Source organism: Jaculus jaculus, chromosome 14 (genome assembly GCF_020740685.1).
Source record: "Jaculus jaculus isolate mJacJac1 chromosome 14, mJacJac1.mat.Y.cur, whole genome shotgun sequence".
Taxonomy (NCBI): domain Eukaryota; kingdom Metazoa; phylum Chordata; class Mammalia; order Rodentia; family Dipodidae; genus Jaculus; species Jaculus jaculus.
In genome coordinates this window covers 32,019,974-32,035,904 of record NC_059115.1, presented here as the reverse complement: position 1 = coordinate 32,035,904, position 15,931 = coordinate 32,019,974, and the positions used below count along the sequence as shown (strand labels likewise).

Sequence of the window (15,931 nt, the reverse complement as noted above, 5' to 3'; positions counted from 1 at the left end):
AGCTTATGGCTAGGGAGGTCAAAATCCTAGGGTGGGGCCTAGAGAAATGGCTTAGCAGTTAAGGTGCTTGCCTGCAAAGCCAAAGGACCCAGGTTCAATTTCCCAGGACCCATGTAAGCCAGCTGCATAAAGTGGCACATGCGTCTGGAGTTCATCTGCAGTGGCTGAAGGCCCCGGCATACCCAATCTTTTTCTCTCTCTTTCTCTAATGAATAAATAAATAAATAAATAATTTAAAAATCCTAGGGGAGAAAATACTATTGTTGTCTGGCTAAATGCATATATCATGCCCTCTAAACACATGTTTATGCTCATATACTAATGCCAGTCTCACTTTTGGTTAGAGGAGTGCTTACAATGTTTTCATTAGACATAAAGTGGTCTTGATATTCATGACCTCACAGTGGTTGACTCTACCTACATAAGATCTGCATAAATGGAGGAAAAGTTGATGACATCAAAATAGAAGAGACTAGTTGGAGAGAAGGGATTCAATGGAGGGGGAATTTGAGAGAGGGGAAAAAGAGGGTGGTGGGAAGGGATTATGATCATGATATATTGTCTGTATTTATGAAAGTTGTCAGTTCAAAGTTTAATATAAATAAATAGGAAAAAGATAAACTATGCTTGTAAGGAAAATCAGGTAGCTGTGATTCCAGCCATGTCACTTGATGGCTCATTGGCACCAATAGGCACTCTTCAGTAGTGATGCAAGATTTCTTACTGTTGTATGATTGAATTTCAGAGGCACACAGCATGCAGTGTGAAAAGTTCTTTCCTTTTCAATTTTCCTTAATTCTGATTATATTCAGAAGAAAGTTGGCTTGGTATCAGTTTTTTTTTTAATATATTTTATTTATTTATTTGAGGGGGGGGGGAGGGAGAGAATGGGCACACCAGAGCCTCCAGCCACTGCAAAGGAACTCCAGATGCATGCGTCCCCTTTTGCATCTGGCTTATGTGGGTCCTGGAGAGTCCAACAGGGATCCTTTGGTTTTGTACCCAAATGCCTTAACCCTCAGTCATCTCTCCACTCCCTGGTATCAGTTCTTAAAAAAAAAAAAAAAAGTCTAACAGAGGGTCTGGAGAGATGGCTTAGTGGTCAAGGCGTTTGCCTGCAAAGCCAAAGAACCCTGGTTCGATTCCCCAGGACTCAAGTAAGCCAGATGCCCAAGGTGGTGCACGCTTCCGGAGTTCGTTTGCAGTGGCTGGAGGTCCTGGCGCGCCCATATTTTTCTTTCTTTTCTTTTCTTTTCTCTCTCTCTCTCTCTCTTCCTCTTTCTCTCAAATAACCAAAGAAAAATATTTTAAAAATATGTAATTGGAGGCAGAGGTAGGAGGATCGCTGTGAGTTCGAGGCCACCCAGACACTAAATGAATTCCAGGTCAGCCTGAACCACAGAGAACCCTACCACGAAAAACCAGAAAAATAAAAATAAAAACCCAAAAACTCTGTAATTATGAGGGGTAGGATTTACCAGGGCTCCACCCGATTCCACCCAAGGGCCCACCACCCTCTGGCTCCGCCTCCAGCCCCACGATCCAATTATGCACTGGCAGAGTCTCAAGCCGGCCTTTTCCGCGCGCGTTTGGAGTACGCAGCCCTTCGCCGGAGCGCGTGCGTATGCACGCACAAACGCCCGCCCGCGCGCGCGCACGCCTGCCTCCAGCCAGCGAGCCGGCGCGCGTCAGCCCCGGTTGTCTCGGCTCGCGCGGTACTGCCCCGGAAGGCGCGTTCCCGGAGAGGGAGTGGAGGGCGTGGAGCGGGCGGCGGCGGAAGAGCCGCTCCCTGAGTGTGCTGGTGAGAGTCGGGCGCCGAGGACAACATGGAGGACGGGCGGCCGCGGCCCGTGCTGCGCTCGGTGAACTCGCGCGAGCCCTCTCAGGTCATCTTCTGCAACCGCAGCCCGCGCGTCGTGCTGCCCGTGTGGCTTAACTTCGACGGCGAGCCGCAGCCCTACCCGACGCTGCTGCCGGGCACGGGCCGCCGTATGCACAGCTACCGAGGTACGAGCCTGCGGCCGCCCTGTCCCGAGGAGGCGGCGCCAGGTCTCAGGCGGGACGACGCCCGTCTTCCTGCTTCCTGTCTGCTCCGCTCCGTTTATGGATGAGGAGTTCTGGTCCCAGAGTTTGACGGAACCAAATTGGTGTCGCTAGCAAAGGGCAGGGCATTCTTTTTGTTGTTGTTTGTTTTTCAACGTAGGTGTCTAGCCCAGGCTGACCTGAAATTCACTATGTAGCCTCAGGGTGGCCTTGAACTCACGGTGATCCTCCTACCTCTGCCTCCCGAGTGCTGGGATTAAAGGCTTGCACCACCACGCCCGGCCTCAGAGCATTCTTTATCAACCGACTTCTTTGTACCCAAAGGTCCTGCCCCCCTCCCTCCCTGTTGAAATATACGCCACGGCCTGTTGCCTTCCAAGTCTGCGTTGGATTTCCAATTTCATGGACACCACATGGGGAGACAGTCGAACGCCTGAACCGATAAAGGCCACCCAGTGTCATAATTGCAGGGTTAGGGACCGGGCGCAGTGGTTTGTGACAATGCTGAGCCAGTCTCATATGCTGGGCGAGGGGAGAAGGGGTTGTGTTTGCAGGTAAGGAACAAGTTCCAGACAGGAAAGGGAGCAGGGCGTCAGGCAACCCAAGACAGGAATTGGGAGAGGACCATAGGGATAGTGGGAGAGGAAGTTCAAAAGGTGACTTTTAGCTTTGGGGATACATACATAACACATATTGAAAAGCACACACCGTGCTGGAGAGGTGGCTCTGTGGTTAAGGCACTTGCCTACAAAGCCTAACAACACGGGTTCCATTCCCCAGTTAGTCACTTAAAGGCAGATGCACAGTGGCACAGGCATCTGGAGTTTATTTGCAGGGGCTGGAGGCTCTGTCACGCCCATTCTCTCTGTGTGTCTGCTTGAAAGTAAATAAAGACATATATTAAAAATATAGAACTGTACAGATGGCTTGGTGGTGAAGCCTAAGGACCCAGTAGTCATACAAGCCAGATGCACAAGGTAGTATATTGCGTCTGGAGTTTGTTTGCAGTGGCTGGAGGCCCTGTCATGCCCATTCTCTCTCTCCAATAAATAAATAAATAATTTTTTTTTAAAGCACACCGAGAGCTGGATGTGGTGGCACACACTTAGAATCCTAGCACATAGGAGGATCTCTTGAGTTCAAGGCCAGCCTGGGACAAATAGTGAGACCCTCTCTCAAAAAGAAAACAAGAAGATGGGTGTGGTGGCGCACACGCTTTAATCCCAGCACTTGGGAGGCAGTGGTAGGAGGATCACCATGAGTTTGAGGCTACCCTGAAACTACCTAGTTAATTCCAGGTCAGCCTGGACCAGAGTGAAACCCTACCTTGAAAAACCAAAAAAGCCAACAACAAAAATGGGGGGCTGGAGAGATAAATGGCTTTAGTGGTTAAGACACTGACCTGCAAAGCCAAAGGACCTCTGTTAGATTCCCCAGGATCCTCATAAGCCAGATGCACAGGATGGCACATGTGTCTGGAGTTCATTTGTAATGGCTGAAGGCTCTGGTGCATCCATTTTCTCTCTCCCTCTCTCAAATATATAAATAAATATTTTTAAAAATTATTTTTTAAAAAAAGGCCAGGTGTGGTGGCACAAACCTTCAATCCCTGCACTAGGGAGACAGAGGTAGGAGGGTCACTATGAGTTTGAGGCCAACCTGAGACTACACAGTGAATTCCAGGTTAACCTGGGCTAGAGCAAGACCCTACTTGGATCTTGTGTCCCCCCCCCCCAAAAAAAAACAACAGAGATAAGAATGGGCACATTGGGTACTGGAGAGATGTCCCAGTAGTTAAGGAGCTTGCATATAAAGCCTAAGGACCTGGGTTTGATCCCCCAGTACCCACGTAAAGCCAGCTGCACAAAGTGGCACATGCATCTGAAGTTTGTTTGCAGCAGCAGGAGGTCCTGATGTGCCCATTCTCATTCTCTCTGTCCTTGCAAATAAATGTTTTTAATGTTTAAAATGGTTATTTTTCTGTGCATTTTTACCACAATTAAAGCTAACACAGAAATATAGAGGTTGTAATTAAGTGTTTTGGTTGTAAGTGACAGAACCTTAATTTGTATAGGTACTGTACACTAACTGTGCCATGGAGTGCGCTTAGGACCTCAATCTCAAGTAATTTAGCAGAGGATGAAGGTGTCCATGTTCATTGGCTCGTGAAATCAAAAAAAGAGTTGACCAAACCATAAAGGGCAGGAATGTGGAGCTTCAGGACCAGCTGTAACTGGGAACTCAGCTTTCACGCTTGTTTCTCACCCCTGGGTTTGGCACACCGCTTCTTTCACTGCAGATCAACTGGTTTCCTAGGGCAGGGCACATGACTGCTGACAGTTCCTGTGTTTTACGTTTTATGGCTTCCATGCTGGAAAGGGATTTTCTTCTCAGTTTCAGTTCAAAAAATTCTGGCTAAGGACTCTGTACCATTTTGGCCTAGGACTAGTGGTCAAGGGAGTTAGGTCATTTAAGTAATACTCCCTTCCTGGGTGCTGTGTCTCCCATAAATAAAATATTAAAAAAAAGAGAGAGCTGTGTGTGGTGTCGCACACCTTTAATCCCAGCACTTGGGAGGCAGAGGTAGGAGAATCACTGAGTTTGAGACCACTCTGAGACTACATAGTGAAATTTCCAAGTCAGCCTAGGCTAGAGTGAAATCCTACATTGGAAAATTTTTTTTAAAAAAGTGCATTAGGACCTTTTGCTACTGCAAATGAACTTCAGATGCATGCACCTCTTTGTGCCTTTGGTTTTATGTGGAATACTGAGTAATTAATCCCGTGCTATCAGGCTTTGCAAGCAAGTGTCTTTAGGCACCGAGCCATCTCTCCAGCCTCAAATTTCTATTTCTTTCTTTTTTTAAAAATATATTTATTAGCTGAGTGTGGTGCCGCACACCTTTAATCCCAGCCCTTGGGAGGCAGAGGTAGGAGGATGGCTGTGAGTTTGAGGCCACTCTGAGACTACATAGTGAATTCCAGGTCACCCTGAGCTAGAGTGAGACCCTATCTTGAAAAACAAACAACAACAAAAAATTATTGGTGGGGTGTGGTGGTACATGCCTTTAATCCCAGCACTTGGGAGGTAGGGGTGGGAGGATCACTGAGTTCAAGGCTACCCTGAGACTGCATAGTGAGTTCCAGCTCAGCCTGGGCTAGAGTGAGACCCTACCTCGAAAAACCAAAAAAAAAAAAAAAAAAAAAAAAATTAAAAAAATATAGAGGATGGGTGCACACCAGGGCTTCCAGCTGCTGCATATGAACTCAGATGTGTAAATACTTTGTCATTTTGTGCATCTATCTTTACATGGGAAATGGGGATTCGAACTCAGGTCTTTAGGCTTTGTAGGCATATGTCTTAACCACTGACCCATCTCACCAGCCTCTAAATTTCTATTTCTTTTTTATTTTTATTTATTTATTTATGGTTTTTCTTTTTCTTTATTTTTAAAAATATTTTGTTTATTTATTTGATAGAGAAAGAGGCAGATGGAGAGAATGGGCACGCCAGGGCCTCTAGCCACTGCAAATGAACTTCAGATGCATATGGGTTACATAGGACCTGCAAAATTAAGGCTTTGCAGGCAAGCGCTTAACTACTAAGCCAGCTCTCCAGCCCCAAATTTCTATTTCCTTTTTTTTTTTTGTTTTTTTGAGGTAGGGTCTCACTCTAGCCCAGGCTGACCTGGAATTCACTGTGGAGTCTCAGGGTGGCCTCCAACTCACAGTGATCCTCCTACCTCTGCCTCCCGAGTGCTGGGATTAAAGGCATGTGCCACCACACCCGGCTTTCCTTTTTCTTCTTCTTCTTCTTTTTTTTTTTTTTTTTTTTGAGGTCCATCTCACTCTAGCCCAGGCTGACCTGGAATTCACTATGGAGTCTCAGGGTGGCCTTGAACTCGCAGTGATCCTCCTTTCTCTGCCTCCCAATGCTGTGATTAAAGGCATGTGCCACCACGCCCGGCTGGCTTCTATTTTTTAGTGAAGCCATCAAGTAAGTTGATGTCTCATGAAGAGGTGCTAGATTCTGAGATAATATTCTCCTTTCTTAAACAGATCCTTAGCTCTGGGGATTTATTTTTTTCCTGATGTCTACCTTTTACTCTCTTTTTTTAAAATAAAATACTTTTAAATTAAAAAATATATTAAATATATTTATATATATAATATATAAATATATTTATATATTTATAAATATATTTATATATTATATATATAAATATATAAATATATTTATATATATAATATAATAATAAATATAATATATATTTATATATATATTTATATATATTATATATATAATATATTAAATATATTAAAAAATATATCCTTTAACTTTACAGGCAAGTTCCTTAACCGCTAAACCATCTCTGTAGCCCTTACTCTTTTTTTTTTTTTTTTGCATGTACTGTATTTTGTAAAGAGAGAGAGGGAGGGAGGGAGAAGAATGGACACACCAGGCCCTCCAGCTACTGCAGAGGAACTCTATATGCATACACCCCCTTGTGCATTTGGCTTACATGGGCACTGGGGAATTGAGCCCTGAACTGGGGTCTTTAGGCTTCACAGGCAAGCACTCAACCACTAAGCCATCTCTCCAGCTCCTAGCTTGTATTTTTAAAAATTAAGGTATTCATATAGTAAAATGTTCATATCTTGGGGCCTGGTGAGTCTTTGGCAGTTGAAGTAACATGTATGTGAAATTGTATTAGAACGTGTCCATTACCCCACTAAGATCTGTCCTTCCTCTTCCCACTCAGTGCCTTCCACTCTGCTGATCTTTCACATGTATTCGCTTTGTCTGCTCTTATAGCATGTGTCCTTTTCTGGTCTTGTTCTCAATGTGCTATTTTTGTCCCTGCTGGTGTTTGAGAAGCACAGTGTTGGAGGCCCAGTGACCTGTCTCACTTTGCAGGGTTTGGAATGATTTGCAGTCACTTTACCTGGACTCTGCTTTTCCACTATGGCTATGGATTTGGTGCCCCAGATGTGCTCTCTGCTTTTTGTCTCTGTTGGTTTCTGCAGCAAGTCACTTGCCTTCTTCAGCCCCTTTCCTATGTAGAGATGCGTCCTTTCTATATATATATATATATATGTATATATATATATATTAATTTTTTTGTATACTTTTATTTATTTATTTGAAAGCAAGAGAGAGAGAGAGAGAGAATGGGCGTGCCAGGGCCTCCGACCACTGCAAATGAACTTCAGGTGTGTGTGCCCCCTTGTGCATCTGGCTAACGTGGGTCCTGGAGAATTGAGCCTCGAACCAGGGTCCTTAGGCTTCACAGGCAAGCGCTTAACTGCTAAGCCATCTCTCCAGCCCAAGATGTGTCCTTTCTAAGTATTGGTGTAAGGCTGCTAGACAGGCTCTGTATGACAGTTAAGCAGAAGGAGAAGCAAGCATTTTTTGTGGCTTGGGGAGATAGAACTGGGGCCTTAACCATTGTGGCTCCTTAACAGTCTGCTTGTGTTAACAGGTCACCTCTGGCTCTTCAGGGATGCAGGGACCTCCGATGGACTTCTCGTTAACCAAACTGAATTATTTGTGCCATCTCTCAATGTTGATGGACAGCCTATTTTTGCAAATATCACACTGCCAGGTACTTTTATTCAGCCTTTCTTTTTGTTTTTGTTTTTGTTTTGTTTGTTTTGGTATGTAGCCTAAGCTGGTCTTGAACTTGTAGTGATCCTCCTGTCTATTTGTCTTGTGTGCCACCACACCAGCTCAATCTTTGTAAAAGATACAGATGTTAGCTGGGCATGGTGGCATACACCTTTAATCCCGGTACTTGGGAAGCAGAGGTAGGAGGATCACTGTAAATTCGAGGCCACCCTGAGACTATGTAGTGAATTCCAGGTCAGCCTGAACTAGAGTGAGACCCTACCTCAAAAAAAAAAAAAAAAAAAAAAAAACCCAAGATACAGATGTTAAGATCAGGCTTGATGGTATACACTTATCATTCTAACATTCATGGGGTAGAAGTAGAATGAGGAATTCCAGGCCAGATAACCAGGGCTGGAGAAATGGCTTAGCGTTTAAGGTGCTTGCCTGGGAAGCTTAAGGACCCAGGTTCAATTCCCCAGGACCCATGTAAGCCACATGAACAAGGTAGTGCATGGCGCATGTGTCTGGAGTTCTTTTGCAGTGGCTGGAGGCCCTCGTGTGCCCATTTTCTCTTTATCTGCCTTTTTCTCTCTTTCTCAAAGAAATAAAAACAATTTTAAATGTTTTAGTTTTATTATTTATTTGACAGAGAAAGAGGGGGAGAGAGTGAGAGAATGGGCACACCAGGCTTTTCATTGCAAACGAACTGCAGACACGTGTTCCCCCTTGTGCATTGGCTAATGTGGGTCCTGGGGAATCGAACCTGGGTCCTTTGGCTTTGCAGGCAAACACCTTAACTGCTAAGCCATCCCTCCAGCCCTCAAATAAATTAAATTTTGAAAAAATGAATGAATGATACAGTAGTTTGTTGTAACGAATACAAGGTAGGTCACTTGAAGAAGTTGGTCCATGGTCTGAGAAGTATGAGATTGTAGAATTGTGAATGCCTTCTGGTTCCCTAACGTGGGTGAGGGAGGCACATTTCTGCCTGGAATTTCAGAATTAAGCCTGAGAATAAAATAACATGAAGTTGTGCCAGGTGGCTCAGGCCTATAATCTCTGCTACTTGATATGTTAGGGCAGTAGTATCAGATGTTCAAGGCCTTTCTGGACTACAGAGTAAGTTCAAGGCCAGTAATATATATGAGCAATTTATGTGAGTCCCTGTTGCAAAATAAAAAGTAAAAAGTAGGCTGGGAGCCAGGCATGGTGATGAACACCTTTAATCCCAGCATTTAGGAGGTAGAGGAAGGAGAATTGCTGTGAGTTTGAGGCCACCCTGAGACTACAGAGTGAATCCAGATCAGCCTGGACTACAGTGAGACCCTACCTCAAGAAACAAAAAAAAAGGGCTGAAGGGATTGCTTAGTGGTTAAGGCATTTGCCTGCAAAGCCAAAGGCCCAGGTTCAGTACCTCAGGATCCACGTTACCCAGATGCTCAAAGGGGTGCACGTGTTTGGAGTTCCTTTGCAGTGGTTGGAGGCTCTGGCATGCCCATTCTCTTTCTCCTTCCCTCTTCCTCTGTCAAATAAGTAAATAAATGAAAAAATAAGTAAAAATAAAAAGAATTAGATTTTCTTGTGTATAAAAATGCCAAGCCAGGTGTGGTGGTACATGACTTTAACCCCACCACTCAGGAGGCAGAGGTAGTGAGTTCTAAGCCACCTTGAGACTACATAGTAAATTCCAAGTCAGCCTGGGCTAGAGTGAGACCCTACTTCAGAACAGCAACAATGCCTTTCCCCTCAATACCTGCAGTTTCATTGGGCTCAAGTAATATGTACACACTGATCATCCTGTTTTAAGAAGTGGGTAAGCCAGATGTGGCAGAACACACATGTAACCCCAGCACTCAGGAGGCTAAGGTAGGACCATCATGAGTTCAAGTCCAGTCAACCTGGGCTATATAATGAAATTCTGTTTCAAAGCACATCAATAAAAATGAGACATAAAGGGAAGAGAAAGGAAGGGAGGAGGGTATTTAATAGGTTGATATTGTATATATGTAAGTACAATGATTGAGATGGGGAGGTAATATGATGTAGAATGGAATTTCAAAGGGGAAAGTGTCAGGGGGGAGGGAGGGAATTACCATGGGATATTTTTTTATAATCAGGGAAAATGTTAATAAAACTTTAAAAATTAAAAAGAAAAAGCACATCAAAACAAGAATAGGGCTGAGGAAATGGCTTAGTGGTTAAGACCTTGCTTGTGATGCCTAAGGATCCAGGTTCAACTCCCCAAAACCCACGTAAGCATTTGGAGTTTGTTTGCAGTGGCTAGAGGCCCTGGTGCACCTGCTCTCTTCCTCTCTCAAGTAAATAAATAAAATACAATAAAATAAACAAGAATAGATAAATGAGGTAGGTGAGCATTGATGAACTAAATGTAGTGAATTTTGTCTCACAGGAAATTTTGTTCCCCAGCAATTTTTTAAAATTATTATTAACGATTTTCTTGTTTTGAGGCAGGACTTCATGTATCCTAGACCTACCTCAAACTTACTATGTAACTGAGAGCTGGAATTATAGGTGTGCTCTACCATATCTGGGTTATTTAGGGTTGATGGTTGAACCCAGGGCTTTGTGCATGCTAGACAAGCAGTGTGCCAACTGAGCTATGTCCCTAACTCCCCTCCCACCCCATCTCTCTCTCTTTCTTTTAAAAAATTTGTTTATTTTTATTTATTTATTTGAGAGTGACAGACAGAGGGAGAAAGAGGCAGAGAGAGAGACAGAGAGAGAATGGGTGCACTAGGGCCTCCAGCCACTGCAAACAAACTCCAGATGCGTGTGCCCCCTTGTGCATCTGGCTAACGTGGGTCCTGGGGAATGGAGCCTTGAACCAGGGTCCTTAGGCTTCACAGGCAAGTGCTCAACAGCTAAGCCATCTCTCCAGCCCTCTTTTTTTTTTTGAGACTGAGTCTTTTTTTGTTTTTTTTTTTTTTTTTGAGTCCAGGCTGACCTGGAATTCACTGTGTAGTCTCAGGCTGGCCTTATACTCACAGCGGTCTTCCTACCTCTGCCTCCCAAGTGTTGAAATTAAAGGTGTACGCCACCATATCTGGCAGAGAGAGAGAGTGGGTCTCCAGTCACTGCAAATGAACTCCAGATGCATGGGCCACAATGTTCATCTGGCTTTATGTGGGTACTGGGGAATCGAACTTGGTTTATTAGGATTTATGGGCAATTGTTTTAACAGGTGAGCCATCTCTTTAGCCTAAGCCTGAGTCATTATGTAGTCCTCACTGACTTGGAACTTGCTGTATAGACTAGGCTGATCTTAAACTTCCTCCAATCCTTCTACTTCTCTCAAGTGCTAGGATTATAGGCATGTGCCACCATGTCCTGTTTGTGTGGTGTGTGTACATGTGTGTGCATGTGGGCACTTCTGTGGGTGTGTGAGGAGACCTAATGTTGACATCAGGTGTCTTCCTCAATCAATCTCCACTTTATTTATTGAGGCAGAGTCTCTCATTTGAACCCAGGATCTGCTGACTAGGCTAGTCAAGCAAGATATCTTGCTTGCCCTGTCTCCCACTCCTTAACCCTGGGATTACCCACCTGGCATTCACTTGGGTATTGGGGATTCAGACTCTGGTCCTTATGCTAATACAGCAAGTGTTTTTATCCACTGAGCCACCCTCCCAATCCATTTAATTTTTATCTAGTTTCTGATCTTTTTTTTTTTTTTAGGTAGGTTCTTTCTCTCTAGCCCACCATGCCTGGCTAGTTTTTGATTTAAAATTTTTTTATTTATTAGAAAATGGATTCACCAGGGCCTCTGAACACTGCAAATGAACTCCAGACGCATGCACCACCATGTGCATCTGGCTTACATGGGTACTGGGGAATTGAACCCCAGGCCATCAGACTTTGCAAGCAAATGCCTTTAACTGCTGAGCCATCTCACAGGCCCAAGCTTTTTACTTTCTTTTTTTTTTAAATGCTTATTTTTTTTTTTTATTTGAGAGAAAGAGAAATATGCAGGTAGATAGAGAGAGAATGGGTGCACCAGGGCCTTTGGCCGCTGAAAACAAACTACAGACATGCGCCCCCTTGTGCATCTGGCTTATGTGGGTCCTGAAGAATTGAACCTGGGTCCTTTGGCTTTTATAAGCAAGCATCTTAACTACTAAGCCATGTCTCCAGGCCCCCTTTTTTTGAGGTAGGGTCTCACTCTAGCCCAGGCTGACTTGGAATTCACTATGTAGTCTCAGGGCAGCCTTGAATTCACAGCGATCCTCCTACCTCTGCCTCCAGAGTGCTGGGCATGCTTGTCTTTTTTTTTTGGATTTTGTTGTTTTTTTGCAACCAAGCTGACCTGAAACTCACACTCAGGCTTTCCTTAGACTTTTGGTAATCCTCCTGACTCAGCCTTCTGAGTGCTAAGTTTATAGACATGATATATACCTGGCTCCCAGTGAGTTTACAATAGGAATTGTTAACCCTACCAGTTTATACTGTTTTTGTTACCTGAACTTCCATGTGACAGCCACCCCAGACTAACAGTACCATTTTATTTGTTGTAGTTCTGCAGGCTAGGCCAACTTAGCCAGCCTGCTTACTATTTATCTTGGGGCCTTGTCTCTCTTGGTGTGGCCTCTCCAGCAGGGTAGCTCAGTAGCTCAGGGCTTCCCAGGGAAGAAAGCAGAAGCTTCTGGAGTTCCCATTGTCACTTCATATGCCACATTCAAGAGCAAGCTTCTATGCGAGGGCATGGGTACTGAAAAACATGTGCTTTCTTTCACCTTTATTTGGGGAGAGGGTCCATTTCAAGGTAGGGTCTTTCTTGCTATAGCCCAGGCTGACCTGGAATCACTATGTAGTATCAGATTGACCTCGAATTCACTGGGATCCTCCTACCTCAGACTCCTGAGTGCTGCGATTAAAGGTGTATGCCACCATATCCAGCTCATTTTTTTTTTGTTCATTTTTTATTTATTTATTTGAGAGCGACAGACACAGAGAGAAAGACAGATGGAGAGAGAGAGAGAGAGAATGGGCGCGCCAGGGCTTCCAGCCACTGCAAACGAACTCCAGACACGTGCGCCCCCTTGTGCATCTGGCTAACGTAGGACCTGGGGAACCGAGCCTCGAACCGGGGTCCTTAGGCTTCACAGGCAAGCGCTTAACCACTAAGCCATCTCTCCAGCCCCAGCTCATTTTTTTTTAAGACCATCATCATTTTTTAAAATGTATTTATTAGAGTGAGAGAGAGAGATGCACCAGGGCATCCAGACACTGCAAATGAACTCCAGATATGTGCACCCCCTTGTGCATCTGGCTAACGTGTGTCCTGGGGAATTGAACTTGGTTCCTTTGGCTTTGCAGGCAAGTGCCTTAACTGCTAAGCCATCCCTCCAGCCCCCCCCCTTTTTAAAATAAGGACTTTTTAAATGCTTTAATTTGAGAGAGAGAGAGAGAAAGAAAGAGCCAGATAAGAGAGAAGAATGGGTGCACCAGGGCCTTCAGCCACTGAAAATGAACTTCAGAAGCATGCACCACTTGCAGGCTAGTGCCTTAACTGCTAAGCCATCCTTCCAGCCCCATTAAAAAAAAATTATTTATTTGAGAGAGAGAAATAGGCAGGTATATATATAGAGAGTAGGTGAGTCAGGGTTCCCAGCCCCTGCAAACGAACTCCAGATGCATGTGTCCCCTTGTGCATCTGGCTTATGTGGGTCCTGGGGAATTGAACCTAGGTCTTTTGGCTTTGCAGACAAGTGCCTTAACAGCTAAGCTGTCTCTCCAGCACCCCCTCTTTTTTTTTAATTAAACCTAAAGTGAGTATCTCCTTTAAATGTAATAGCTGTGGTTGGTAGTGTCTTGCTCTTGCCTTGTTCTGAGATCTGCGTCTCCCGCCTCTGCAGTGTATACCCTGAAAGAGCGGTGCCTTCAGGTTGTGCGAAGCCTGGTCAAGCCTGAGAATTACAGGAGGCTGGACATTGTCAGGTCACTCTATGAAGATCTGGAAGACCACCCAGATTTGCGCAAAGACATAGAGCGGCTGACCCAGGAGCACATTGAAAACCAGCAGTTGGAAGAGGAAACTGAAGAATTTAACTGAAATTAGCATTCCTGTGTCTCAGTTTTTGGTAATTCTGATGAATTTTGATCTAGATATAAGCCAGGGCACTTCCATTTTTCAAAGTGTTTCATTCTTGGAGTAAAGTGTACTCCATTGCTTGCAAGAAAGTTAACTGACATCAACGGGCTTTGTGGGTGGCTAGGGGGCAGACCATCTGAAGGGTCTGAATCTGCCTTTCTAGAAGCACTCATCAGAAGAAAGTGGTTGCATTTTTGCTTCCTGGTAAGCCAGAAAAGTTTTAATGTAAGCATGTTTGTTTAATTCAGTGAAAGAAAGCAGCAATGCCTATGCTTAATGGTGTGTGTTCGCCTCCACCCTGGGAAGGCTGTGAGCAGGGTCAGGCCTCTTAGAGGCCCCAGTGCCTAGCATATTATGAGTCTTGGATCTATTTATGTCAGATGAACAAAGTATTGGATTTTTCCATGGAAAGTTCTTGGAGGGGTGGCCTTAAAGTACAAGTAAAGCAACACCTTATAGTGATTTTTATAGCCCAGGCTAGTCTTGAATTCATTATGTAGCTGAGGCTAGCCTTGAACTTGAACTTGAGCCTGATTCTTCTTCCTTTTCAAAGTACTCTTTTCTTTCTCTTTATTTTTCTTCTTTCTCTCTCCCTCCCTCCATCCTTCCTGTTGCAGTCCAGTTCGCATTGCTGATAGGAATCACCCAACCAAGAGCAGCTTCTGGGAAAAAGAGATTTACTTTGGCTTACAGGCTCGATGGGAAGCTCCACAATGGCAAGGGAAAACGATGGCATGAGCAGAAGGTGGACATCAACCCCTGGCCAACATAAGGTGGACCACAGCAACAGGAGGGTGTGCTAAACACTGGCATGGGGAAACTGGCTATAAAGCCCATAAGCCTGCCCCCAACAATACACTCCCTCCAGGAGGCATTAATTCCCAAATATCCATCAGCTGGGAACCTAGCATTCGGAACACCTAAGTTTATGGGGGACACCTGAATCAAACCACCACACTTCCCTTTCTCTCTTTCTTTCTTTACTAGGTAGTATTTCACTGTAGCCTTGGCTGACCTGGAACTCACTCTGTAGCCCCAGCTGACCTCAATCTCATGGTAATCCTACTTCAGCCTCCTGAGTGCTGGGATTAAAGGTACCACTGGTGCCTGCCTTTCTTCTTCTTCTTCTTCTTTTTTTTTTTTTTTAAAAGGCAGGCTCTCGTTCTGGCCCAGGGTGACCTGGAATTCACTATGTAGTCTCAACCTTGCCTTGAACTCACAGCAATCCTCCTACCTCTGTTGCCTGAGTGCTAGGATTAAAGGTGTGTGTGACCATGCCCAGCTTTTCTTCTTTTTTAAAAAATATTCATTTGAAAACACAAAGAGAAAGAGAAAGGAATGGGTATGCCAGGGCTTCTTGTTGGTGCAAACAAACTCCAGATGCATGCACCACTTTGTTCATCTGGCTTTATGTGGGTACTGGGCATCAAACCCAGGTCATCAGGCCTTGCAAACAAGTACCTTAACTGCTGAATCATCTCCCCAGCCCTTTTCTTCTTCTTCTTCTTTTTTTTTTTTTTTTGTTTGTTTTTTTGAGGTAGGGTCCCACTCTAGCTCAGGCTGACCTGTAATCTCAGGGTGGCCTTGAACTCACAGCGATCCTCTTACCTCTACCTCCCGAGTGCTGGGATTAAAGGCATGTGCCACCATGCCTGGCTCTTCTTTTTTTTTTTTTAAGACCAATTTTCTTACTTTCCAGAGTAGTTTTGAACTCAAGACAAATCCTGCCTCACAGCCTCCTAAGTGTTGCAAATGCAAGTGTGAACTATCTTGGTCCACTCTTGTAGCAGCACTTCTGTTTCTAAACTAGAATAGATTTTTCCATAGTTGCTGTCAGGAAATCATTCCACACAGAAAAAAGCAGAAAAGAGCTGTGCTCCTGTTTAATTCTCATGTTGAAGAGCAGCTGTACATTAAGTAAGCTATAGGCAGGAATGGATTATTTTTGTTCCTTACTCTAAGTCCCCGGTATTGCCATTGGGTTAAGCATTTTTCATGAATAGGACTGGTCAGATCATTATTCTGAACAGTGGGTTCACAGAGAACCTTGGAATGTTTCATAGTTTTCAAGAATGTTGGCGTTCTGTATTACAGATTGGACTTGAAGTCATTATCTCAAATTTATTACTTCAATCACATTTTTTGTTTGTTTGTTTTTTTCAAGGTAAG

General features: G+C 44.3%; 1 protein-coding gene across 1 annotated transcript; it reads left to right on the top strand.

The window, feature by feature from the left end:
• The first annotated feature begins 1,548 nt into the window (after positions 1-1,548).
• Positions 1,549-14,353, top strand: Vhl (von Hippel-Lindau tumor suppressor). Its single transcript, XM_004673322.2, is given in 4 exon segments — positions 1,549-1,801; positions 1,804-2,007; positions 7,526-7,648; positions 13,527-14,353. Coding segments are annotated over 4 exon segments (777 nt in total). The 3' UTR covers positions 13,724-14,353.
• Positions 14,354-15,931: the final 1,578 nt, after the last annotated feature.